This window comes from Lissotriton vulgaris, chromosome 4_1, assembly GCF_964263255.1.
Source record: "Lissotriton vulgaris chromosome 4_1, aLisVul1.2, whole genome shotgun sequence".
Lineage (NCBI taxonomy): Eukaryota > Metazoa > Chordata > Amphibia > Caudata > Salamandridae > Lissotriton > Lissotriton vulgaris.
Window position 1 is genome coordinate 796492902 of NC_141691.1, and position 26110 is coordinate 796519011.

The 26110-nt window shown below is 47.0% G+C and overlaps 1 protein-coding gene across 3 annotated transcripts in view; it reads left to right on the plus strand.

The window, feature by feature from the left end:
* The window catches only part of C4_1H5orf22 (chromosome 4_1 C5orf22 homolog), a 520226-nt gene that overhangs the window by 72888 nt on the left and 421228 nt on the right, over window positions 1-26110 (plus strand). For all 3 annotated transcript variants that reach the window (XM_086965124.1, XM_086965125.1, XM_086965126.1), the window contains one exon: window positions 22747-22859. In XM_086965124.1, the coding sequence (XP_086821250.1) occupies window positions 22770-22859 (90 nt within the window). In that variant the 5' untranslated portion in view covers window positions 22747-22769. The remainder of the gene's footprint in view (window positions 1-22746; window positions 22860-26110) is intronic.

Genomic DNA, 26110 nt, shown 5'->3' on the forward strand with positions numbered 1-26110 from the left:
GGGAAACGGTCAGAAAGTATGCATGAAACTGTCTACTGTCTGCGGCGGTCACCTGTGTACCCCTCAGAGTTGGAGCAAAAGTATTTCAATGTGACTATAAATGAGCACACCAACACAAAGTAATACTATGTTATGTGCTGCATATGTCTTCCTGACAATAGAAGCATGATGTGAACTGTGAATGAACCTCAAGCTAATGTAACTTGTTTTTCTTGAAATGCAAAATAAAGTTACAAATAAAATAATGTAAGCCCAGCTGTATGAAATCTGCATTTTCTGTGTGTTTATAAAGAGAACTATGCCAAAATAACTGACCAAAATATTTTCCCTCTATTCAACAAGTCTTTGAATATTTAAATGCCGGACGCTATATTTTTGCTGGATTTAGAATTCTGTGCACTTTACCCCTGTAACCTGTGGTAAAGTATCTGTGCTTCTCCTGTCTACTTGATCAAATTGGTATAGTCCTAATTGGCATATTGTAAAAAGTGTACCAGAGGCCTGTAATTTAAATGTCACTAGGAGGCTGCACCACCTATTGTGCCATCCATTACAGTAGCAGTGCAAATATCGCTTCAAATTTACCAGTGTAGCCTCACTGTAACAGTGTAAAATAATTTTTATAAACTCTTTTCGAAACCTCGTCTTTAAATATGAATGAATTACCCCTATGAAGGCATTGTGGCCCACAAGGCAAGTTATTTAAAAGTAGGACATGTAGAAATGTAATGTTAAAATGTCTCTACAATGACTAGCATCCAAAAGCTATTTTCCACCGTTGCAGGTCAGGCTGCTCTATATAACAAGCACTGGTGTTGCCAATAGGTCTCGCAGTAGGAAAGTTGGAGCTATTGGTTTTGTAAATGACATTTTATATTTATGTTTTGTGATTTAAAATGCCAATACTTTTAACTTTAGCATATGTGACACTTTTAGTATTTGTAATGTCACATGTTTTGTATTGACTTGACTTAGATGTATTGATATTACAATTATCATAAAGAGGAGATGACATCACGGATGCTCACTTCAAGCACACACAAAAATTAATAACGAAACCTGCCCACTCCCAGCCAAACACAATGAAACCGTATTCAGGGTGACGCCTGTGCCCAGCAATGCCTGAAAAAAGGTGTTCCTATGCACAGGGCATCTGGATGCTCATCTTCATAACCACAATGGAGTGAGTCAGCCAGTCCCACCACACCGGAGTAATGTACAATATAATCATGATAAACTCTGTGTCACAAATTAAGCACCCGGGCTCTCCTTGTAATGAGCTGCATTCCTACTATAGTCAGGTGTTTATTTTAATTTTCTGTAATGAAGGAAAACACAAAATTAATAGTATTTAATTAACTAATCAGGGGGCATGAAAGTGGCGCTGATTCTGAACAAAGAAATGCAAGCTCAAAGTGAAAGCTGCACCTTTAATAAATAAATAAAGGCACACTGCCATGAATTGTGTTAGTGGCGTTCACCTCTGCTACTCCTTTACATTAGTATTGAAAGCGGCTCTGTGGAGTTACATTTTAAGTCAAAGTGTTGCCGTGCAAACTTGGGAACTAAGAGGGAATGGTGCGTGGTGTTTCAAGCTGCTTGCATAGTACTTACTCAAAACTACGGTCTACAAAATAAACCAGCAGGCAAAGAACAACAAGGGAGGAAGGGTGACGAGACGCATGGGGAGCAGCAGCCTTTGATGTGCCTGCCGGCCATGCAGTGAATAATTAGGGGAGGAGAAATGCCGGCCTGAGGCCGATCGCAAAGCAACAGATGCCTGTGGGGTATGACAAAAGGAGAGAAAGCCTGTGAGCTTATGAAGCTACAAACACTTCACGATTCACACCACACACAGACAGGGCCTCATTCGATCATACAGAATTAAGACACCTACTTTAAATCATTTATGAGTATTAGGAATCTTGCTCAAAGTTTACTGTATTTTTAGGATTTCCCTGATCACAGTCTCTTTCGTGGGTTAGACATACTGCTCTACTGGCATTACAAACCCAAGAAAATAACAACGAGATTTTGAGCTATTGGCATTGTAAATGGCAATGCCTTTTATTTATGTGATCAAAAAACCTGCAATAATAAAAGGCATTGTCATTAACAATACCAATATCTCACAAACACACACTGACATACACCCAGTTTCTGTGCCACTTCCCAGTCATTTATACTAATGAAATATTAAGATTGCCATAATCAGTAATCAGTCTCTGGTGCCTTGATTGATGGAGAATTTAAATGAATCACAGTTTTTTTTTCAGTGTTCTAGCCCTTGTGGTGCCCGGCTATAAGAGTGAGTTTATTGGCAAAGCAGAAGCTGTCCTTACGTTCCGTGCCTCCTGTTCAGCGCTCTGTAAACCCTGCAGTTCCACTGCACTCGGCTACTTGTTTCCCTAATTGAAAGATCTGGTTGTTTATTACTCACGGAGCCAAAGTGCTACTTTTAAAAGTAGCAGATGAAAATACCAAACTGTATTAGGTGTCCCAAAATTGCAGCAGCATGCTGCCTGCCAGGGTAAAGCAATTCCATTATACATTTATGGACACCTGAAATTAAGGCGCGTTGATGGAAGAGCATGTAGCACGTCTTTAGCCCGGTTTGTCCGTGATAAATGCTAACAAAAGCTATCACAGTTCTGCATATATTTATTGGCCATGCTAGAGGTTGGTTAGGTGAATTAAGTGCAGCCATGGTCAGGTAATTTTCACAGAGAGAGTGGGGTTGAGGAGCGAGGAAAGAGACATAATTAAAGCATACCCAGTGCAGCGCAAATGAAAGAGCGCAGTGCTGATAGAGCTCATACCTCCAGTTTTAACCAGACACCAGAGCCAGTCTACGCCTGGGGTAGCTGTGAGGAGCAAACACAGACCAGTGCCCTCTGCTCTGAGTTAATTAGTACAGCCCTCCCTCCCCCTGGTCCGCCTGCTGGCTCTGTTGCGAGGCAGGAGCCTGCTCACTGATTGGGAGGGAGAGTGTAGAGGAACCGGGAAAGACACAACAGTGAAAGCGAAATCAGTGTGGTGCTCGTGAAACGCGTGAAAGTAAGTATGTCCACATTTGTTATAAAGTACATAAACAAACAAATGCATCCTGCAAGCAGAAGCGGGGGCAGTTTACTAAAGTAAAAATATGTCTGCACACAATAAACAAACAAATGCGTTCAGCAACCAGAAGCGGGCGGCAGCTTTACTGTTAAAAAGTACATAAACAAACAAATGTGTCTGGCAACCCTAAGCGGGCGGCAGCTTTACTGTTAAAAAGTACATAAACATACAAATGAGTCCGGCAACCAGAAGCGGGCGGCAGCTTTACTAAAGTAATACATCGCCACCCTAAAACATTAAAGCTCCGGAGGAAAGGTGGGAGGGAACAGGGCCTGGGGGAAGCTGGCTGGGGAGGGGCCCCTGATCCGCCTGCTGGCTCTGTTGCGAGGCAGGAGCCTGCTCACTGATTGGGAGGGAGAGTGTAGAGGAACTGGGAAAGACACAACAGTGAAAGCGAAATCAGTGTGGTGCTCGTGAAACGCGTGAAAGTAAGTATGTCCATATTTGTTATAAAGTACATAAACAAACAAATGCATCCTGCAAGCAGAAGCGGGGGCAGTTTACTAAAGTAAAAGTATGTCTGCACACAATAAACAAACAAATGCGTTCAGCAACCAGAAGCGGGCGGCAGCTTTACTGTTAAAAAGTACATATACAAACAAATGTGTCTGGCAACCCGAAGCGGGCGGCAGCTTTACTGTTAAAAAGTACATAAACATACAAATGAGTCCGGCAACCAGAAGCGGGCGGCAGCTTTACTAAAGTAATACATCGCCACCCAAAAACATTAAAGCTCCGGAGGAAAGGTGGGAGGGAACACGGCCTGGGGGAAGCTGGCTGGGGAGGGGGAGGAGAAATCCAAGTAAGGCTGTGTGCGGGAAGAGAGAGGGGAGGTGCTGGAGCTGGGGAACAGATGGCCGTGAAAGTTTATGGCCCAAAAGCGCGTGCCTGTGGCCACGTGAACTCGAAGAAAACCGCACCAAAAAGCCCTTGGTTTCACGAGTATTTTGAGCACTTGAATTCTCTCCATTTCCCATTCCTTCGGAAGGGAAAAGGCGAGACCTAAAAAAACAGTGTAAAAATCATAATACTGGATAAGAAAAATAGGACTAGCAAGAAAAATAATAAAACAACTACGTTTAACCATTAAAAATCAAATTCCTATGGTGCAGTCAGATGTCTAATAAGTATTAAGGAAAATTAACTTTTTGAAAGTTACCTTTTCTCTACCTGAAGTTCCTGGAGGCTGTTTTGCATTTACACCCAAAACTCCCCCCAGCCAGGGATTAGCATTTGAATAGGTGTGAAATGCTTCCCAGGAGCAAACAGTAGGCTAACCTGAAATGGCAGAGAGGACTCTTTTTGACATTACAGTGTCAAATCCTACTTGGCAGATCTGCTTGGTTTACATCGAACACTTTGGGGCACACTTTAAATGCTGAGAACGGGATGCCAAGACAATTTTTGTATATCCAGTGTCTGGTTGCTGTAGGACTTTGCTTTGTCCTAGCAAATTTCCATCTCCGGGTTTCACATATAACACTGGGTGTGCATTTGAAAAGACCAGAACATTGTGAGCCAGAGAATTCTGGTGTATCTAGGGTCTAGTGCTAATGTGCTCTAGTTATCTCTATCCGAGTTTATAGGAGGAACAGTGGTTGCTTCAAACTGAATTTTGCTGTTAGATTTGTAAGGACACCATTAATTTGCATGCGTGCCGCATACTTTTCTGCTATACTTTTCTGCTATACTATTTCCCAGTGTTCTTCCTGTGCTCTTTAGGTCTCGACTAGCGTGGCTGCGCACATGCGCAGCTCGCTCGGTGAGATTGAATGTTTTGGAGGACTTTCAGTGAAGGGCTTTAATCCCGCCCCTCTTTCACATTGGCTGGCATCCCCTTTTATGCTAAACGGTGGCCAGCCATTGGAAAAGAGCTTTTTGTGACGTATAGTTTAGGCTTTTTCAGACTGCCCACTTGGACGGGCTCGCCTGCTTTCCTTCTGCCGTGAAAGGTTTCTTATCTTTATGGGGCCATGTGTTTCAAACACATAGCCCCATAAAAACAAGAGATCACGCTTGTTAAGCTCTGCACATAGTAAGGCGAATGGGTGAATACCATCCAACTGGCTCAGACAGTACAAAGGTGACTTTTTCTCTTGAACAGTGGGCACCGCTGCTTCTGCTGCCCCCCTTAGGAAACCCAAGTCTTTGCTTGCAGTTCCAGAAGACACTTGACTTTCGATGAAATACACAAATGCTGTAGCGTATTAGGAATGTCTTTGAGGAAGAGACTGCCGTCTGCCCGGGCTTTCCAAGGTCAAAGGTGAAGAATACTAAACGTTGCATAAAGGCAGGAGACCGGGGAAGTGTTTGGAGAAACACAGCAGGGTGTATAGATCAGAAGGCTCCGACTCCCAGGCCGAAGATAATGTTTTCAGCGCTCTTTGAAGTCCCCCCGATCTCTGGGGGGTCCCGGTGACTGCGCTCTTGACCCCGCGGTTTAGGGCAGGACCAGAGGGGAAATCAGTGGTGTCCTGTGTCTGTGAGCCACACAAAGTTTGAGTCCGTGTCTGTGAGCCACACAACGTGTGAGCCCCTGTCTGTAAGCCAAACAACGCATGAGTCCGTGAGCCCGTGTCTGTGAGCCACACAACTCATGAGCCCGTGTCTGTCAGCCACACAGCATGTGAGCCTGTGTCTGTCAGCCATACAACGCCTGAGTCCGGGTCTGTGAGCCACACAAAGTGTGAGCCCGTGTGTGTGTGAGCCACACAACATGTGAATACGTGTGACATGAAGGACTTTAGAAGGTGGGAAGGGGCATCGACCGATAGTCGCCGGAGCTGTGTCCATCTGCCAGGGACACTTGTGCACCTCCCGCCAAGCAGTGTGCGCGAGATGCCTTCCCTACATCCTTCCAACTATGGACACAGCAGCATACTGGGGTAGAGTATGCCGTGCGTAATGCCCCCCCTCCCCCTGCACCTGCACACCCCACACCCTGCCACACAGGGGCCCCTTCCTTTTGCTCCCGCTTCTCAGCAGTGTATTTGGACAGATAGTACGAGATGCCCGATCCCGCACCCTTCCACACAATGGCCCCTTCCTTTGGTTGGAGCCGCACGGTACATGCACCTCGCGGACACAGGTCTCTCCTTTGGCCCGGACCCCCTGGAGCCGGGCACAGGTTTGAATCTGATGCTTCTTAGACACAGGTCTCTTTCCTTAGACTGTCAGACACAGGTCCCTTCCTTCCGTCTTAAACTCTGCGAACGTGCAATCTGAACCTGGCCTCGTCCAGGATGCCTGACCCCACCCCCCGGAGGGACAAGTAATCTGAACGTGGCCTTGTCCAGGATTGCTGACCCTACCCGCCCTCAGGTACACACAACCTGAACCTGGCCTCGTCCAGGATGCCTGACCCCACCCCCCGGAGGGACACGCAATCTGAATCTGGCCTTGTCCAGGATGGCAGACCCCCACTCACCTGGAGGGACACACAACCTGGCCTCTGTACCTCCTTCTCTCCTGCTCCTCTCCTCTGCGTTCTTTCTTCCAGGCTTCATTAGTTCTCTTGTTTCTTCTGTCCCTCCTCCTTTCATCCCTCCCTTCACCCCTCCTTCCATTCTTCTTTCCCATCCTCCCTCCCGTTTTTCCTTCCTTCCCAACCCTATTTCCTTCTTTTCGCCTCCTCCCCTCTTCTTCACTCTGTCCTTCCTCTGCTTTGCCTAATTGTCTTTGGTATTACGTCTCCCCCCTCCCTCTCTAAATCCATGCACCCATCCAACCCTGCCTCCCTTCCCCAACCTGTTTTCTCCCCCTCCCTCCCCCTTACGCCTCCTTTCCCTTGCCTGCCCCTTGCGTCTTCCACATTTACTTGTGCGGCCCGAAGAGTGCTACCCTACCCTCGGAGCTGCTTGCTGCCGTTTGCTCCCCAGTCGGGACTACCATGGAAGTTCTGCCTGGACCGTGACCAGAGGTCGCACCTGAGGTTGGTTTTGTCTGTTACTAGTAGCGCCCCCATTCTGAGGGGAACTTGTGACAACTCGAAGCAGCCCTGTAAGGCCACGGCGAAGGCCTTATGAAGCCGCCCGGGGACAACTCTTGCTCAGAAGCTGAGAAGGCCCAGGCATGCCTCCTAAGTCCCAGGGAGCCCAGGGTTCACTTCCACCTCCCCCTTCAGTAGCAGAGCGCTGCATGCATCCAGAGGGTCTTCAATCTGGAACACGTGACCCGCACCTGGGCTGCAAGAGTTTCACAAGACACTGGCCCCCCCTGTGGAATCCGTCCAATGGGGTGCTGAGGCCCAGCTCCTATCCTGGTTGATTGATTGCAAACTCTTAGATTAATTCGAACACAAACTAAGGTCGCCCAGTCTCCTGGAACCCCCAAACCAGTGTGTGTTGACAAAATTGACCACAGTGAAAAAGAATCTACCATAACCTCCAGTAGTGGAGAAACTGCCCTGTACTGCCCTTCTTGTGATCCAAGCCATGACTGGCAGAGGAAGAGATGAGGCAGAGGAGAGAGAGAGTTGGAAAGCAAGAGTGCAAGAGTGAGATACTGCAACCAAGTGCTACAAGACAAACCAAGGCAAGATGTAACCGCAGAAACCAGAGAGAGACACCGAGAGGCTCCAGTCGGCAGCAACAAGAGACATGAGCCAGTTTTAGGGAGGTGCGACTGGTGTAGCCACCCTGGGCGCTGACCTCAACAGAGGCGCTGTGTTTAGCAGTAACACCTGCTGCAGAGTTCCTTGTGGGTCTAGGTTTCAGGCAGCATTAAAATTTCATGCTAACTCTTGTGATTAATGTCTCTGCTAGACACAGCAATGCTCTTTCTGGAGGCATTTTTTGTTTTTTACTCTGAAGTAGCGCAGAGGGTTAATATACCTGCTGCAAAGAACAGATCTGTATTTTATGTGGCTAGCTGAGTGGATTAATAACGCCAGCCTTCACCAGCGCTTTAAAACAAATGACATGTAAGTGAGAGAGGTGCTATGGAGAGATTAGGAGCAATTTTGCTGGGTGGCAGCAGAGCACGAGTTGGGGGTACATGCAGGTGGACCGTGTTCACCATCTTTTTTCACAGGGTGGACAGTGTCCACCCTGCCAAGAAGTTGGGACCCTCTAAAAAATATGCTGAATTCGTCCCGGTGTAATTTTTTTAACACTGGGACACATTCAGCAGCGCCTGCATGTTGTTGATCCACAACACTGTGCAGCTGGGGAGGGGGCTTTCTTATTCCTAATTCCTGCTAGGTCCATAACAAAGGTCGAATCTGAGAGGTCATCAAGCCTCCCTTTGTTGGATTTTCCTGGCTTGCAGTAGTCCGGAGCCTCGCACCTAAAAGCAAATGCAGTAGAGGGGAAACAAAGGCTCACACCTTGTTAACACTTCACACATACTTAAGAGAGACAGCTTTTCACTTTGTTCAGGCTCTGTTTAGGAGATATGCATGCCTGTAAGAAGTCGGATGTGTTGATCTTTCCCAGTATTTGCAAAAAATAAATTGTATTTATATAGGCGCTTACAACCCCTTGAGGAGGTGGTGTTATCATTTTAATATTACTATTTTTTCTTTTAAAACACTACAGGTAAAGGACGCTTTACGCTGACAAAAGACAACATTGGACTCTTCTGCCTAAATAGGGAGGGTTTGCAAGTATACTCAAAATGTCCTCAAATGTACTCATGATAGACCTGCTAAACATATATGTGAGGGCTTAAGATCTGATGTCACTTCTTATGATGCGTCTTCCTGTGATGTCATGCACTGTGATGTCACGTGCCGTGATGTCAGGGGCAGTGATGCCACTTGCATACTGATTAATTAGGTTAGTCCCCCACTTCTTTTTAGCTCTCGCTTGGCGAAAGCATTATGCGCTGCTCTCGCCAGAGAGGGCCGTTTGCTATCAATTCTCCTGTAGGGTCATGCACACATCTGCATGGACAAAGATGGCTGTTCTCGCCATCTGTCCAATGCAGACAGCATGCGCATGTCCGTGGGACTGTGGACAGCCAGACATCATTTTGTTTTCCTAGCAACTAAAATGCTGCTTCGCCGTGCTTTCTCTTTCGCAAGGTGTTCTGTGATTCTTGTCTCCTTTTCCTCTCCTTTTTCTCGGCGTGCTACAGCTTTCTCGTTTCCTCCTCTTTCTTTTCTCCTCTTCTCTTTCCCTTGTTTCTCATTCAGCCATGCCACACTGGTGTGCAACTTAAAATTGATAAAGCCAGTAGATGTCAGATAGACAGGTCCTATTGACTTTACAATGCTTGTTTTCATTATGATCCAAGACCTATTAGCGGAAGTATCACTGGGACTTATGGTCCCAATGTAGTACGGTTACGCATAACAAACAGTCACTAAACTCGGGTTCCCAGCATGCCGCTGGTCCCCACTAGGAGTAAGTGTCAGGTTCCAGCTGCTCCTGCGCAGAGCTGGTGGTAAAGATGGTGCTTCTGCGGCTTGTGTTAGTGCTTCATGCAGGCGCCTCCCTGAGTTCGGGGCTGTACTTCCACATAGGGGAGACCGAGCGAAAATGTTTCATCGAGGAGATCCCGGACGAGACCATGGTTATAGGTGAGAGTGGTCAGAAAAACCGACAAAGGCGGTAGCGTGAGCCCATGGGGATTTTGGGGGAAGAGGTGAACAGACAGAGTGAGATCTTCAGTCCTATGTGGTGTTATGTTATGAGATCTTGAAACCTCACTATGGACTAGGTACATGTGGGGGGAACTGGCGAGAGAACGACCATGGGCGACATGTTGAGACCAAGAGGAAGGAAAGGGGGGGTAGGTCGCGGTCAGAGGGTTATGGGAAACCAACCGTCTACATCGTATGTGGAAGCCAGTGGACATACTTTATAGTGAGATCTAAAACTGTTCTCATAAACCCTGGAGGGGGCACGAAGTTTGGAGGAGAAATTCATGGGGTGGCAAAGAACAAAATAAATCACTGGAGAAGTGAACCATCGGAGTAGGGAGGAGGATGGTGTATGCGTGAACATCCAAATTCATTTGTTTAATCAAATTTTTTTATTTTAACCTTGTTTTTCATGACCGCTCAGGCACCTGGTCCCCACGCTCAATTTGCCTGTTAAAGCGAGAATGTTAACTCGGAATCAGCCTGTTCATGTTTGGCGTCGGGTGACTCTGGCGAAGTATCACACAACCAACGCAAGCAGGTTCTTAAGTGTGTGCTTCGATATGGAATCAGAGTGAGTAGTACCATTGCTACCGGAGACTGTCAAAAGCAAAGAGTGGGGCCCAGGCCCACTGTAAAGCCCGGCGTACCATATTGTGCTCATATATTCCTCCCACGTACTGCTCCGCATACTGTGGTGTGCTCTGGTATCTCTGCCGACTCTCTTGGAATGTCTTCATTTGCTGCTTGATGGGTACGTGTGGCGTGAGTGTGCCGTCACCTACAAGTTCAGCGTGACTCCATCTTAGATTGGACTTACAGCGACAGAAGTCTGTGTCACTCAACTTCTAAGCGTAAAACAACGTCTTGTGGTCTCAGGGTTTCACTTTGTTGGCTTCTTGCATAGAGTGTGGATGCACAGATCTTCCTTACCCGACTACATTGCTGGAAGCAGTTTTTTCCCCACTCACAGGTCTTCAACCAGGGTATTCTTGAGAACTGCATAGTGTACTTGGAAGGGTTGTGGTACCTTATTGTACTTAAAGTATTTAAACACGCTCCTCCTCTTTGATACATTTGTGGTACTCCATTAGTGTATCGGCTGTGTTAATTCACTTGACTATGTAGACTGCTGCTCCACCACAATTTTCCTCGGTCGATCCGGGAGAGCCCACGCAAGAGTTAGTCACTGTCTCGGTGACTGATTTAGCCCCCCCCCTACTAGTCTCCTTTTGTGTCCTGCCCTGCGAGTGCGGCATCCTAAAGCCCTGTTAAATATTCCCTGTACTCCCAGGAAGAATATCATTGTTAGAATTAATGAAACATATCTGCCACTTGGGACCGTGGCCAAGCTGAGCTGTAACATGGCCGCACATTAAGTGGGCTCTGCCGGCCGACCCTCAATATCCGAAATAATCCTGCTTTAAACATTGTTAATTAAGCAGGACTGAACGGTTTCTGCCCGCCTAAAGTGGGGGTATACAGACTTTCGCCCTCGAGAGACCGCGCTCTGGGCTGTTACGACCACAGACGGAGGAGGCTGCCCAGTACCTGCTGCGCCCTACAACACAAGGCCCGGGTGAGAGCCAGGGGCTCGCGTGATGGAAAGTGCAGCCGCCTGAGCGCCCGCCTGCCTGCCTGCTGGTATCTACGAAAGGGGACCGGAGTCCTTGGGGCGCACCAAGGGCCAGCGGTGTCCTGCCGAAGTGGACCGGGGATGTCAGCAGAGGCCCCAGATGGCAGATTCTGTGACCAAATGGTGTAAGTTGATCCCAGAGCGCGGCCTGGGCCATTGGAGAAAGAGGTTGCGCGGGTCCTGGGCAGACTCTCGCAGTGGAGGCACTGAGCCACACGATTTGCTGAGGGTTTCCACCTGACACAATTGAGCAGCGGACCCACGCATGAAGCCCCAGACCAGTGCGCAACAGAAGAAATAACTGCCTGAACGCCCACCTACCTGTAGGAATACGGACTCGCTGCCAGAAGTGGAGTTCCTTGTGCAGCAAGCGCCTGACCCGAGATGATGATTAGAGCGGGGGAAAGGCGACACAGTGAGTGCAGCGCTGCTATCGTGCCATGAGTTTGCGGGGTGCGCTTGGGGCTGTCGGCGGGGCGGCTTGCTCCAGGGACTCCGGGAGATCAGAGGGACGCTGCTTCCAGTACACCGGGGCAGAAATAAAGAGGTGCACCACGAGGTGAAAATCGTGAGAGACAGGTCAGGCTCCACCATCACTAATTGCAGCACAACCGTTTACTAGAAACTGGCCATAGGTGCTCCGCCTGGAGACCTTATCATGGGGACATTCCAGAAATCAGGTGGGTGTAGGCTGTGCCCACCTCCCCTCCCGCACCCTTGTATGTAGATGAACTCTGTATAGCACCATAGCTACATTGCGACTGCTGCAGTCAGCTGGGGGACAATAATCTTGTGGGCAAGATAGTGGATTGTGCAGTGTGTGCCCAATGAGACATGCCTGCAGGAAAGACACAAAGAGACCCAGGAACCCGGTTGGGCCACCCAGGACCCACATGGAGAAGCCCAATCCAAACACCTCAAGCTAATAAGGGACCCTGGGCGGAGGTTTCCCTCTGGACTCCCCAGATAGCCAAAATAGTCATGGGGAAAACTGATGCTAAATAACCCAAACTAACATTCTACAAAATCTCCACTAAACATCTTGAGGGTGGGCTCAACACCACTGATGCGGCCGGTGACACAGAAATTAATGCTGTACAAGAAGAAGGTTTGCACTCCATGCTCAAAGAGGTCGAAGCAAGCCAGCAGGTCATCAACTCTAAAATAGATACTCTGGCAGCACATATGGATCTGATAACACAACACGTGGAGAAACACGAACACCGAATAGACGCACTTGAAACCAGAGTGTCTGATGCTGACGATCAACAAACTGTTACACAAGAAAAGATGCTGCAGATGGACAAAGTATTGAATCTCATAAAAGCCAAGAACGAAGACCTGAAAGCCAGGTCCAGGCTCAACAGCGTGAGAATCATAGGAGTTCCAGAGACTACAGACATCCAGAACATGGAAAAATATGTAGAATCCATGCTGAGAGATTTATTCGGGAATGAACTCCCAAACCTGTTCCTCATTGAGCGAGCACATTGTTCTCTCAGTCCTAGACCACCGCCGGGGGTTCAGACGTGTCCTATCTCTCGCCCGCCTTTTAAGTTACCGGGACCAGGATACAATCCTGAGGCTTGCCTGGGAGCAGGGATCTACACACTACCAAGGCAACGCCATATCCTTGTATCCAGACTTCACCCAGCAGGTCCAGGTGACGCGCAGAGTTCATCCCTACCAAGAAGCTAATCCAGGAGTCGGGAGCCGAATATGCCCTAATCTACCCGGCAAAGCTAAAGATACAAGGAACTGGAAGACCCCTAATATTTACAGACGCGAAAGCTGCACTAAAGTTTGCGAAACAGGCAGCCAAATCACGCAAACCTTAGATGCTTTGCTGGATGGTCGCCTGAGTGACAATGACTGAATACCCGAATTTCCACTACCTGCTTTGTTGGGTCTTAACAGATACGTTTTCGGGGCACCATTAGATAATAAGGCTAAAGGGAAGTATGGGTGTGTCCCTCTCTAAGATTGCTGTCAAACAAAAAAGCTATAGTGTAGCTTTATTCCTTTTTAGTTATGTAGAAAAAATCATCAAAGTCGTGTTACACATGGGCTTGGCCACTCTGTTGTCAGTGCAGGGGCGAAAGTCAGCTACCCCACGTCCGCCTAGGGATAATTCCCAACAGCCCTAGGCTAGCACAGAACGTTCACATGATAAGGGTTGTTGAAGGGAATGACAACACAACCTGATTGGGGGGGGTTGGTGGGGGTGGGGGTGGGGGTGGGAAGGAGCTGTTAATTGTTACTGTTCAATATCGCTAAATGTATTGCCTTTGATGTTGCTGCTATGTATATCCCAATTGAGCCTCAGGCCATATCACATTGTCCAATCAACACACACGGAGATGAGACGTTTTAAGGCATGGGCAAAGTGGGCTTTGGCCCAGGGCCCCAGTCTTTCAGAGGGCCCCTGATACTCCGCTCTGTTCTGCAGAAAGTTTTGTCCCTGTGACCTTTAATAATTCTTAAACAGATGGTTCTAAATACTGTTTACATAAAAAAAAACTATGTGTGTGATGTGTGAGTCTATAACAGATATTTTGCAGAGAAATGTTGTGTTTATGTCTAATGCAGCATCCATACAAACGTTTCTTTAAGATCAAAACAGGACTTCATATATGAGAAATGGGAGGGTGTCACAGAGATTATTTGCATCAATATTACACAACACAATCCTTAAATATTAGATGTAAACACATTTAACGTTTGAATGAGTGTGGCTGTGCACAGTCAGTGACCTGGCCAAACAGTCCATGAAAGAATTGAAATTAGTTCATAAATTCAAAGCTATTCCGAGCAGGGGCCCCCCAAAAACATTTGGCCCAGGACCCCCAAAATCCTTAAGATGTCCCTGACTCCACCACATGCAGAAAACCACACACCGAGCCGCTTGCCACTACCAACACACACTGCAGTATTGTGGGGCGGTGACTTCAATTTAGTACTATCAACAAAGGACGACAGGGATGGCATACCCGCACACACCATACATAAGCGGCTGCTGCACTCCGCAACATAATAGACGATCACTACCTGATCAACTCATGGAGGGCAATACACCTAACTGCCTACGAAGGCACATGCATATCCCAACAACACAAAGCATGGTCCTCGCTGGATTTTTGGCTAACTTCTAAAGACATGCACTCTTGGACAACTATGGTCTCGCATTATCCATGCACACTATTGGATCGCACACCCATCATGATTCAGTTCCAAGTCCTGAAGCACTACATACAACCTTTCACCTGGCGTCTTCCTCCAAATGTAGACCAGTCCGGATTCATGCCAGGCCGTTCCACCTTGCATAACTTGCGTACAGTATTTGCACTCCTGCACTATCTCGCCCCCCTTGTTTCTGTGATTGCCGTGCTAAACTTCTTTACACCCTAACCAACTGCTAGAGTCTGAGTCAACGGTCTAATATCTGATCTCATTAAGATGACACAGGGCACTCACCAGGGTTGCCTATTATCACCTTTGCTATTTGACAGAGCCACTAGCAGCCAGATTAAGGCAACACCAAACAAATCGAGGGATAGGATTCACCACCATAGGTCTGATTGTATTGATGTATGCAGATGACACTACTCTTTAATTTTCTGACCCGGCTGTAAACTTTGCACCCATCACCAGAGAACTCTTGCGGTACGGCGGCATATCTGGGATTCAATATAACTGGGCAAAATCCCCTGTACTCCCACTAACAACAGGTACACTCGACTTTGAAACTGAATATCCGATAGCCTGCTTGGACGGCCTGACACAATACTTGGGGTCTGGCTCAGCAGTGATTTACAAGAAACCTGGTCGGGTAATTATTGCAGGGCAATGGCGTGGTTAGAAAACAAAAGTAAAATATGAAAAACTGCCCCAGTCTCTCGCAAGTCGCATTGCCATCACCAAAATGATTCTCCTCCCAAAATGGTTGAATCCATTCATGAACATCGCCATGCCACTAACCTCACAATTTTTTACATGCCTCAGGACTAGCATGATTAAGCTTGTGTGGGCAGGAAAACAGCCCAGGATATCTTGGGAAATACTTACACTGCCATTGGCACAGGGGGGTCCTGGAGCCCTGGACCTTGCACTATATCAGGCCCAATTTTTACAATGCTGGCAGCATCCAATGCCATTCCAACCACACATGGCCATTGAGATAGACAGGTTGGCACCTCTACCCCTAAACACGGCATTATACCAGAATTACAAATACCCGAGACACAAAATTGACACAACAGAAACCCTGCACTGGGCCTGGAAAGGCCTCTGTAAACGGGTGAAATTACAAGTAATATATGCTTCATCCATGCCATTACCAAATAACCCACAATTCCCCCCTTGCTGAAGAGACACCCACAGGTTTGTGCACACCTGAACAAAATTGTCAACGGCAGCGATCTGTACCCAGAAGGCCAATTCCTCACACTCCAACAAATGTGCAGCTCACCACAACCCTCGGCACTAGATACATTAGCATACTACCAGATACGAGCAGCATGCTGTGCAAGATATAGTACAATCCCCACTGCTCCATCACCATTGCCGGCACTGTAACACATACGTACTGTATCGGCCCTTCGGCTGGTTTCTCGTATATACACCATTACACAAAGCGAATCCCCGGTTAACGTCCCCTCAATCAGGTAGCGCCTGGGAGGCAGATACCGGAGAGGAAATCACAGACGAACAATGGGTCTTCTGCTATAGCCAACTAGAGCAGCTCTCTCCCAACTATCGCCTCAGGCTAATTCATTTTAAATACATACACCGCATCTTTCATACCCCAACGCAATTACACAGCATGGGACTGCGGCCCGGACACAAATTGCTGGCGGTGTGGGATCCCCCAGTGAACTTTCCTACATTTGGCCTGGGAGTGCCGACCCATAGCTGGTTTCTGGCTGGAGGTACTTAATCTCCTCGAGGATATAACTGAGCAGACCATGCCGAAAACTCCTCTGGTGGTACTGTTGGGATATGTACACAGCACCCCGACCTCCGTGAGACAAATCACAACACTATTGCTGGCCAAAAGATGAGTGGCCATGCACTGGGGATCAACAACACCCCCAACCATAAAGGTCTGCGTGAAATACATCACATATTGTAGGGATCAACTGTCCTGCTATTAGGAGCTCTTACCGGCTCGATTCCGCCGTAAAGATATCTGGTCCCCATTCACAAGCTGGCTTTGAGCTGCTGACGGGGATGCATTGTAGGTAAACCTGGTACACCACAGCACGCTCTGGGCTATTAACATTGGAAATCACATGTAGGTACAGACGGGTTAAGAATTACTGCTAAATCACATGACTTACTGAATGCACTGAAGTTTTGTGGTGTGTGTACCTTGTATTCTATGTAATACTGTATAAAGGATGAACAATGTATGGAACAATGAAGCAGGTAAACCAATCGTATCCACAGCAATGCTGTGTAATTACGGTAATGTTTTTCATTCTGTTGTATGTTTGCTGCTGCAAAAATTTCAATAAAAAGAAATTAAAAAACAGAGCTGCCACTTGAAGATTGCCTCGTTCATGATCACGAGTGATCAGACATCTCCCATATGACCGTGTCAGTAAGGGTGCCAAATCTATGGCGCGCTAGGGTGGGGTTGGGTGGTCCAGCAAGTCCTGTATGTTTTCATAGTCAATATGTTTTTCTTTTTCCTCTCTTGCCCCTCCCCTCCTCCACCACTGGCTGGATTGGGTAAGGAAGCCTTCGTCAGTGTGTTTTGGGGACTTATTGCACTGTATTGCATATCTCCACTCCAATAACTCGCTCTCTAATGTTCTCCATCTTCCTCCTTGTCTCCTGATCTGTGTACCTGGCCCTTGATCCACACCCTCACACTCTCTCTCTACATATCTAATGTTCCATAGCCGACAACTCTTGCTAGAAATAAATGCCTGTCTCTTGCTGCCTGCCCGTCTTCCTCCCTACTCTTCTCTATCTACTGTCTACTTTATCTACATCCCCCCCAAACCGCCTCCATATTTAAACATGCTTTTCACAGTGTTATTTTAGGGTCCGTTTTATATAGCGTCAACATCACCCAAAGGTACAGGAGTGATTTATGTTAACACCAGTTACTGCACAATATATTGCCTTTCTGAATAAACAAGTCATAACACTTTTAAAGAGTTTCTTTACTTTATATTGAACAACTGTTTACCAAGTTAAAATTTACAACAACAAAACAATAATTAATCTCACAGGCGAAACCTATTGATTTGCGAGTGCTTGTTACACTTGTTACCACAGCCTGGACATTGGTTGTGCCTCATTAGTACCAGTTCAACACCCAAATATAGCCATAAGAAATGGAAAGGTGACCAGTCAGGCTTTGCAAAAGGCCATCCACTGCGCTTCAACACATAGCTGCATTTTTAGGAACTTTTGAACAGTTAAACTAGAAACAAAAATATTTTTTGTTAAAATCTGAGGCTTATGCAGCAGACAGTAGATTATGAGGCAAATCCTTCAAATGTACAGTTGTGCGAAAAAAACGCTGCTGTCACACAATTGCATAATTCCAGTGGCCATAGCTGTTGCAAAGCCAGCTTCGGGATTGAAGACTTGCCTCATACAGCAGGGACTCCTACTGGAGACTGCAAGGTGTTAACAAACGTGGTTATATGTCCTTTGTAGTAAAGAGAGAGGAGATTTCTCCCAGGAGGATCACCTTGTTAGGTTTCTCCTACAGAGCGCTTACACTATCAGCAAAAAGCTATCGTTCTGAAATAGGTCTAAAAAGGGCCAATCATGTTGCACTGACCTGAGCCGTCCTAGTTGTTTTGAAGTAATGTAATGTAAATTGGTATTTGTAAAGCGCTGACTGTCACTCCACAAGGAGTATCCTGGCGCTGGTTGGTTGGAGGTGAGCGAGAGCCCTAGCAGTGCTAAATAATTGCAAGGCAGAATGCATCCGAGGTGATATATATCCATGTCTTCAAAGCCTTCCTAAATTGAGTTTCTGTTTTTTGAAGTCTTAGATTAGTTGGTAGTACGTTCCGTGCTTTGGTCCCCAGAGCGGCCACTGTTTTTCCTCCTTTTGTTAAATCTGAAAATGGGCGGTTTAAGGAGGTTGGCTGAAGAGGACCTTAGAGTCCTGGTTGTGGTGTAGGGAGAGAACCGTGCTGAAAGGTACTTAGGTCATGATTTAAGCGTGGCTCTGTAGGTGATTAAAAGGATTTTAAAAAGGATTCTCTTATGTAGCGGTAGCCAATGGAGGACTTTTAATGTTCTGATGCCGAAGATCTTCGCGGGAGCTTCAGAACCAGATGCACCGCAGTTTTTTGGACAACTTGTAGTTTTCTTATTGTTGATTTGTTGGCTCCTGCAAAAAGGCTGTTGCAGTAGTCCAGGTCTGAGAGAATCAAGGCCACTGCTACTGATTTCTTTGTTGAGAGTGGAATAAGATCAAATAATTTTTTTTAATGATTTGATGAGACTGTAGCAAGTCCCAGCCATAGCGAAGCATGCGGAAGGTAGGAAAGCGCGGTATCAAACTGTACCCCTAGATTTTTGGCTACCTTGACCATGTCAGGCGGGGGTGTAGTTCCTTCTGGGCACCACTTGTCCGGCTGGAATGATGCATCTTTCCCAATGGGGAGGATTTCAGTTTTGTCGGTGTTACATCTGAGGTGGTTATCCTTCATCCACTGGATGACTTTGGATTGACAGCATTTGAAATTACATTTGGCATCTGTAGAGTTGTTATCGAGAGATAGGATCATTTGAGTATCGTCTGCATAGGACGTTACTTCAATCCCAAAGGAACCTATCAGAGAAATGAGCGGGGTCATATAAATGTTGAACACAGTGGGCTCAATGATGAGCCTTGTGGGACTCCTGTTGTTATATTTCTTTCCGTCGAGAGGAAAGTACCAAGGGTCACCGCTTGTCTGCGGTTGGTAAGAAATAATTTTATCCATTCCAGAGCAGTGCCTGAAATACCGCCGCTTTTGAGTCTCTTCAGAAAAATACTATGTGAGATGATATCGAACACGGCCAACAGGTCGAGTAGGATCAGGACCGTTTCCTGCTTTTGTCGGCTATAGATTTTAGTGCGTCAGTAACTTCCAGAAGGGCTGATTCTGTTGAGTGCTTCAGACGGAAGCCAGATTGTTGTGGGTGGAGGATATTAGCAACTTCAATGAACTTGGTTAGCTCTGTATGTACAATTTCTCTGTGATTTTGCCTAGTAGTGGGAGTAGTGAGATGGGCCGGATGTTTGAAAGCACGGAGGGGGTCATTATTTTCTTTCTTTTTGAGTGGTTTTACCAGAGCAAGCTTCCCCTCATTTGGGACTATGCCCGAGCTTAAGGAAGAATGAACTATCTGATGTATGACTGAATTGACCGTGTCTATGATTTTATGGAGAATCATGGGGGAGCAGGCATCCAGTGGTGAGCCTGATTTGCAGGCTCAAATGGTCTCGCAAGTCTGTTCTAGTAATACTGGTTCAAAAGTTTTGATGCTGTGGGCAGTGCCGACGGGAACTGGCTTGGGGGTGCCATCCTGGTCGTGGATGGGAATTGTTAAGAAGTCCTTTTGGATATTAATAATTTTTTCTTCAAAGTAGACTGAAATGTAATCGCACGGTGTTTGCAAAGGAGGTTATTATATCTGAAGAGCTTCAGGGTTTGTAAAGGACTTTATGATCGAGAAGATGACTTTTTGATCTTTGTTGGCCTCCTTTATTTTCCTTGATTAATACTCTTTTTTTGGCGAGTTTAATCTGGTGGTGATAGAGCTTTCTACAAGCTATTCTGTCTCCAGTGTTATGCGATCTTCTCCACTTTTGATCCTGTTGCTTACAATTGAGGTGTATTTGTGCTAGAACCGGCATGAACCAGGGGACCTTCTGAATTTTTGGTATCTTATTCTTATTGTGTTTCTCTGGTGGAATTAGTTTGTTGCATACAGTGGTTAGCCAGGAGTAGAAGAGACGAGAGTCCCACCCTATAATTCCTGTCAGGACGGGTGTATGAGCTTGTGCGTGGAAGCTAGCTTAGGGTTATCAGCTAGTTGTGCCCATTTGCGCCTGGATTGGAAATCAGGGGGTAGTTTGTCAGGGCGGCTCTTCTGTGGATCCCTAAGTGTGAGGGGAACAAAAAGATGATCTGACCATATCTGGGGTAGGGGGGTATATAGCGATAGTGTGGTGAAGTTGGAGCAGACCCCGTCCAAAGTATGACCCGCCCGGTGCGTCGGGGCCTTCACCAGTTGGTACAATGTCAGTAGTTCTGTCATTTGGAGGAAATTGTCGACTCCTGGCTCAGTTCTGCAGTCTAAACAAAGGTTAAAATCGCCTAACAAAAATAAAGTTGGCATATCTGAGCAGGAGATGACTTAAGGAATCCCCAAGTGAGTCTGTGAAGGTGGCACTCTGACCTGGAGGGCGATAGATCAGAGCTCCTGAGAAGGACATGGAGGCATTTAGGAAGATAAAAAGACTAAGCTTTTTGCGCCCTTGATTGTGTCAAGATCAAAGTTAGAGCAGTGTAGTGTGTCTCGTAGAATAATGGCCAGACCTGCTTCAAATTTAAAGATGCTTCAAATTTAAAGATGGAAATGGAACATCAACTGTTTCACATGGATAAAGGTTGTTTCATTTACAGGTCCAAGTGTAAATCACAAAAAATCCCATGTGTGGTAGCCATGTGCTTACGACACAGCATAGCCATAAAAAAATGCCTAGAAAGTGCAGCATAAATAATTGTCTGCGACTGGATGCAGTGCTTTGCACAAGGCATGAGGAAAAAGACACATTTTAGGGGAAAATGTTTAATGCACCTGACAAGAGGCGCATGTGTATATTATTTAATACTAAAGAGGGTTTTGATTGCATACAACGACGATGCTATATGTACGCATTGTTCTATTGCAGAAATTCTTTTGTTACTGATTAACCACGCTTTCCAAAATTAATATTCTTTTCTATGGCACTTGATTCCCCCATTATATCAGTTTATGTGAGCTGAAATAGTGGGTTATTCATTTTGGCAATCGTGGAAGTAAGAATGGCTGAGTTGGCCCACTCGGGATGCCAAACAGGTTAGGCGCAGATTGCAGCAGTGGGCGCGTAACTTACTGAGCCATTGCTCAGGTTGTATCTATTTTTAATATGCATGTTGGATGGTGGCAGATTGACAAACACTGCACATTGTTCATCAAGTGGTGCGTGGGCATATCCTACATTGGCACAATGGCCCAATTCACAAAGTGCATTTTTTTAGGTTTTGCCTACAGCACACTTGTGCTAAGAACAAAAGCTATTGTCCTTACGAAAAAAAGGGCTATAGAGCCCGTCCATTGCTTTCATTTACTTACCATTGATTGGCTCCCTTGTCACTGTTTCCTTGCTTCCCATTGGTCAGCTGCTTCTCCTGGCGTTTGGTTTCCTCCTTTTTTTCAGTCTTCAGGGTCTTCAGCTCCTGCTGAGGAGCATAGACCAAGTACTGCTTCCGCTGGCCAGTGTACTTCCACTGGCCAGCGGGCACCCATTTGTTAACCTACTAGCATGCACCTAGAGAGTGCATGCTCTCTAGTCCCTCTCCTCCAACCCCACCCTCCTCCAACATTCCGTGAAGTTACCCTTCCCATCCTCTGCAGTGTCAGCCCCGTCCCATTAGTGTCGCCCTCCCACATTTCCCCTTCCGCTGGCACATTTTCACACAAAAAACCCTGATTCTCCTACCGCTCTAAAAGTAACCTTCCTTCATCACTCCCTCCCTCCATTGATTTTCACCCACCCCCTACACATCTGCCGCTCTCTAATGCACTGACCCTATACCCCACAAACACCCCTGCATTTTTTTTTAACATGTTTCAGAGCAGTGCGAGCTGGGATGCAAGATGGATTGAAGGGAGAAAAAGAGCAAAGACGCAGTCAACCCTTGCCGTAACCTAGCATTTTTTTTTCTTAAGCCATGCAACATATAATAAACATTGACAAAGCTGATAGATTTTGCATAGGCAAACGTATTGGCTTTGTAGTGCTTGTCTTTCACTTGGTTGCTATCCGGTGGGTTAAACAGGAATCTTTCTATCCCCTTAGCTAAGGCATAACAGGTGACCTATGTCTAAGAACTAATGTTTGGTCAAAGTAAGGAACACAAAAAAGATTGGAGCAAACTAAATCCCTTTTTAAATTGCAGCTTTGTGCAGGATACATTGGTGTGGAGCATAAATGTATTACCTTCTTTTTAAATCCTGTTATTGCTTATATGAGTACCACATTTAAAACTGATCTTCATTCTCTAACTTTGTGAGTAACTGTGTGGGATGGATCACTAACCTGTTGATCAGTAAACATATTCACAGTATGATAACTAAATTCCCATAGAACCCTCCAATCTGTCTTTACATCTAGAAACAACCTGCAGCCTTGTCAAAATGAGCAATACTAGCACTGAGGGTCCCGGCTGCCGCCCCCTTCGAGTATACCAGCAGTTGCCTGTGTGGGTTGTGGAAGATCACCATGATGTGAGTATTGATTATTACACCAAATTACTGTATCTCTATTGCTCCCAGTATACACAAAGCACTGTCGCTGCATAATGCACATAATCGGGCACAATTTACTTTTATCAATGTGACTTTAGTGACTGTGAGAATCAATGCTTCTTTCTCTTTTGTCTTCTCTGCAGTTCCTTAGTTCTTCACAGTGGGAAGTTGTGGCAAGCATGTAGCATCCCATTTTTAGTCTCCCCTACTCCATTCAGCAGGAATGAGTATGCGAGTCTAATGCAGCTGAACCACTACTTAAACCCAAGGCTCTCAAAAGGCTCCAAAAAAGCGGATTTCGAGAAGTGCACGTCCTCGTGCACGAGCTTGCCCGAGCCTTCTGCATATCAGACACCCTCCCACCTCCCCCTAATTGCTTTAACTTTCACGGCCTCGAGGCCGTGAGCTACTTGAAAGAGATCCGCTCCGCAGCTAATCTGACATCAGCATCTCTCCCCCTCCCACAGCCGTCCTTTCTGCCCGCCTCGCACACCACATACGAGCTTGCCCCACCACATAATGTGCACCGTGGTTATTTTTTGACAGTCTGCGATGCTTTGCACAATATTCCAGTGCATGTTTCTGTTTGTTTTAGCTCGCCAAAGCGCACGTTTTCTTCATCTGCCTACCTAGTAATGCTTCTCTTCCTCCCTGCCTTGTCTCGCCCGTGTGGCTCTCCCCTGCGCCCTTCCATGATGCGCTCTCCCTAGTGTGCTCCCCCAACCCACGCTGCTTTCATGTCTGCGTCCTTCTCAAGCTCCACCTTGCTATTGCATGTTTGCTCTCCCTGCACCATTTATATTGTTCTCTAGCTTCTGGTACCCATTTACTTCTGCCCTCCAATGTTGCTTCAGCCACTCTCAGGCTCACCTCCTGCTCCCCCCACCACCCCTCCCATTTGTTCTCTATTCTTGCATTTGTTCACAGCCGCCAGGCCGTGACACCACATCAAAGGGCTTCTCCCAGCGTGCGCTCTGCGGCTTCTCCTCCCCTAATTATTCATGGCCGGCCGGCCGACCGTGCTCTGCGGCTTCTCCTCCCAAAATTATTCATGGCCGGCAGGCCGGCCGTACTTTCAGTTTCCCGGCCGCCCCCCACTTCCCATGCATGTCTTGTTTGACGAAATGTTACTCAATGACCTTGCTTTAAACAAGAATGCCCTTAAGAATTTCTAAACCGGCTTATTCTGCCACCCTTATTCTGCTGCTAAGTGCTGTTAGTTTAACTCGCACGAAGTCACATTACGTAAAGAGAAAGGCTATATCCAAGTGAGTGCTTTACCCATCACCCACTGAAACTGCTGACCTGTTGCTCCGGCATGTACACCAGAGTGGCATACGCTACGCACTACGATCTCTGCATTGTATGCGGCCATATTGCTTGTGATGTTCACTTCTGCTAGCACTCCGTACTGTCACCAAGCTAGCTCTCAGGGAGTCTCTCATGTGCTTTAGCCTGCAGTTTATTGATGTAAACATCCCACGCATTCCGCTGGGGCGCCACCCCCTGCTGCACAGACAGTGTTCTCTACGTTACCGTTTTGACAGTCGCCCACTCAGCCAGAATCCTAATGTCGGGGTGTGAGAAGTTGGCCTGATATATAATGTTCACTATTCTAGTGAGCACTTTGTATCAGTCCAAACAACCCTTATTGATGATTGGTTGTAAGTCAACCTTATAGACCAGCTATCCTAGTAGCATGGATACGAGCAGTCTAAGGCTAAAGACTCGAGAGGGCGTGTTAAGCCAGCTGTTATACCACACATGTACCCCTTGAATACCCCGTGAAAGGACACCACACAAGTGTTATGAAAATAAACAGTGTATTTATTAAAATCACAACAGCCCTGTACTCTTTATGAGGACAGGGTACTAAGCACAAAACAAAACTCTTACGAAAATACTTAAGTTAGCACAGTATATACAAATGCCCGAGGGGCACAGAAAACCATATACTCTGAAAGTGGAATGCGAAATTACTAGCAGGTAAGTACAGTACTAATAGGCTTTGGAATCGCTAGGTCTTGACTATAGAATCTTCAGATTACTTCTAGGAGGCCTAGGGGACTCGGGTGCAGAGTGTGCACTCTCACGCGGGATGCGGGACAAAGTCTATGGTAGCTAGATTTCACAGAGTTAGTGTTCTTGGGCGAACCCGACCTGGTAGGAGGAAAACGAAAGTGGATTCTGACCCTTGGATAGTGAGGCTATGCTGGGGCACCGAAATGCCGAAGTTACCTAGCCCAGGGGCTGCAGCTGCATATGTCTCAAAAGACGTCGGGAATCCTCGTAGACGGACCAGGAGCCTGGAAGAAAGATGCTGGCAGGCGACCAGTGAAGAGAGTTCGAAGAGATCCAAGCCTGGATCTTGAAGATGGATGACACCTGAAAGCAGAGGGGACCAAGTTCGTGACTACTAGCCAGTAGTCAGGTGGCACCAGGAGGGCACCGGATGGTAGTCACCTCGACTAGGTGAGTGGGTGACGCTGTGCTCTGCAGATCTCACGGACCAGGAGGCGTTTTCGGCGACCAGGATGGATGAGCGAGCTGTCCCACGATGGATGAAGCTGTCGGCGTCGCTGGACCCAGGATTGGGCAACAAAGCCTTGGCAAATTCAAGCCCACGCGGTGGACTCAAAATGGCGTCTGGAGTGGACCAGGAGGGTCCGGGGTGCTTCTCTCGTGGAAGGAAGCAAGGGCCAGTCTGGAGCAACCAGACCAGCAGCAGTGATGTCGTTGGGCGTCGTTAAGAAGGCCACAAGCCAGCCGGCTAGTAGCCAAACAACGCGGTGAGCAGCAAAAAGCAGAAGGGCCCCACGCAGATCGTGGAGATGCTGGAGGGCTGATCTTCGGTGCTGGAGCTGCTCAGGGTTGGGGCTTCTCGGACCCCAAAGCACTCACCAGTGGAAGAGTCGGTGGGCTTGTTGCAAAGAAGTCGTGCAGTCTTGGCGATCGTCGGTCCCTCGAGGTCTCGTCGCACTCACGGTTCTCAGCTTGGCTGTAGAGGTGAGTAGAGGTCAGAGGTGCCAGGGAAGCCGGGTCTCGTCGAGCTGTGTCGTCGGATTCCTGAGGAAGGACTTGCAGCAGACCGCAGTGTTCTTAGGATGGTGTCTGCGGATGCAGGGTGACTACTCCTTAGCCACAAGGGAGAATCTTGAAGAAGAAATCTTGATGTCCTTTCGCAGAAAGTCGTGTCTTGATTCCAAAGATGATCTAATTTGAACAGGGGG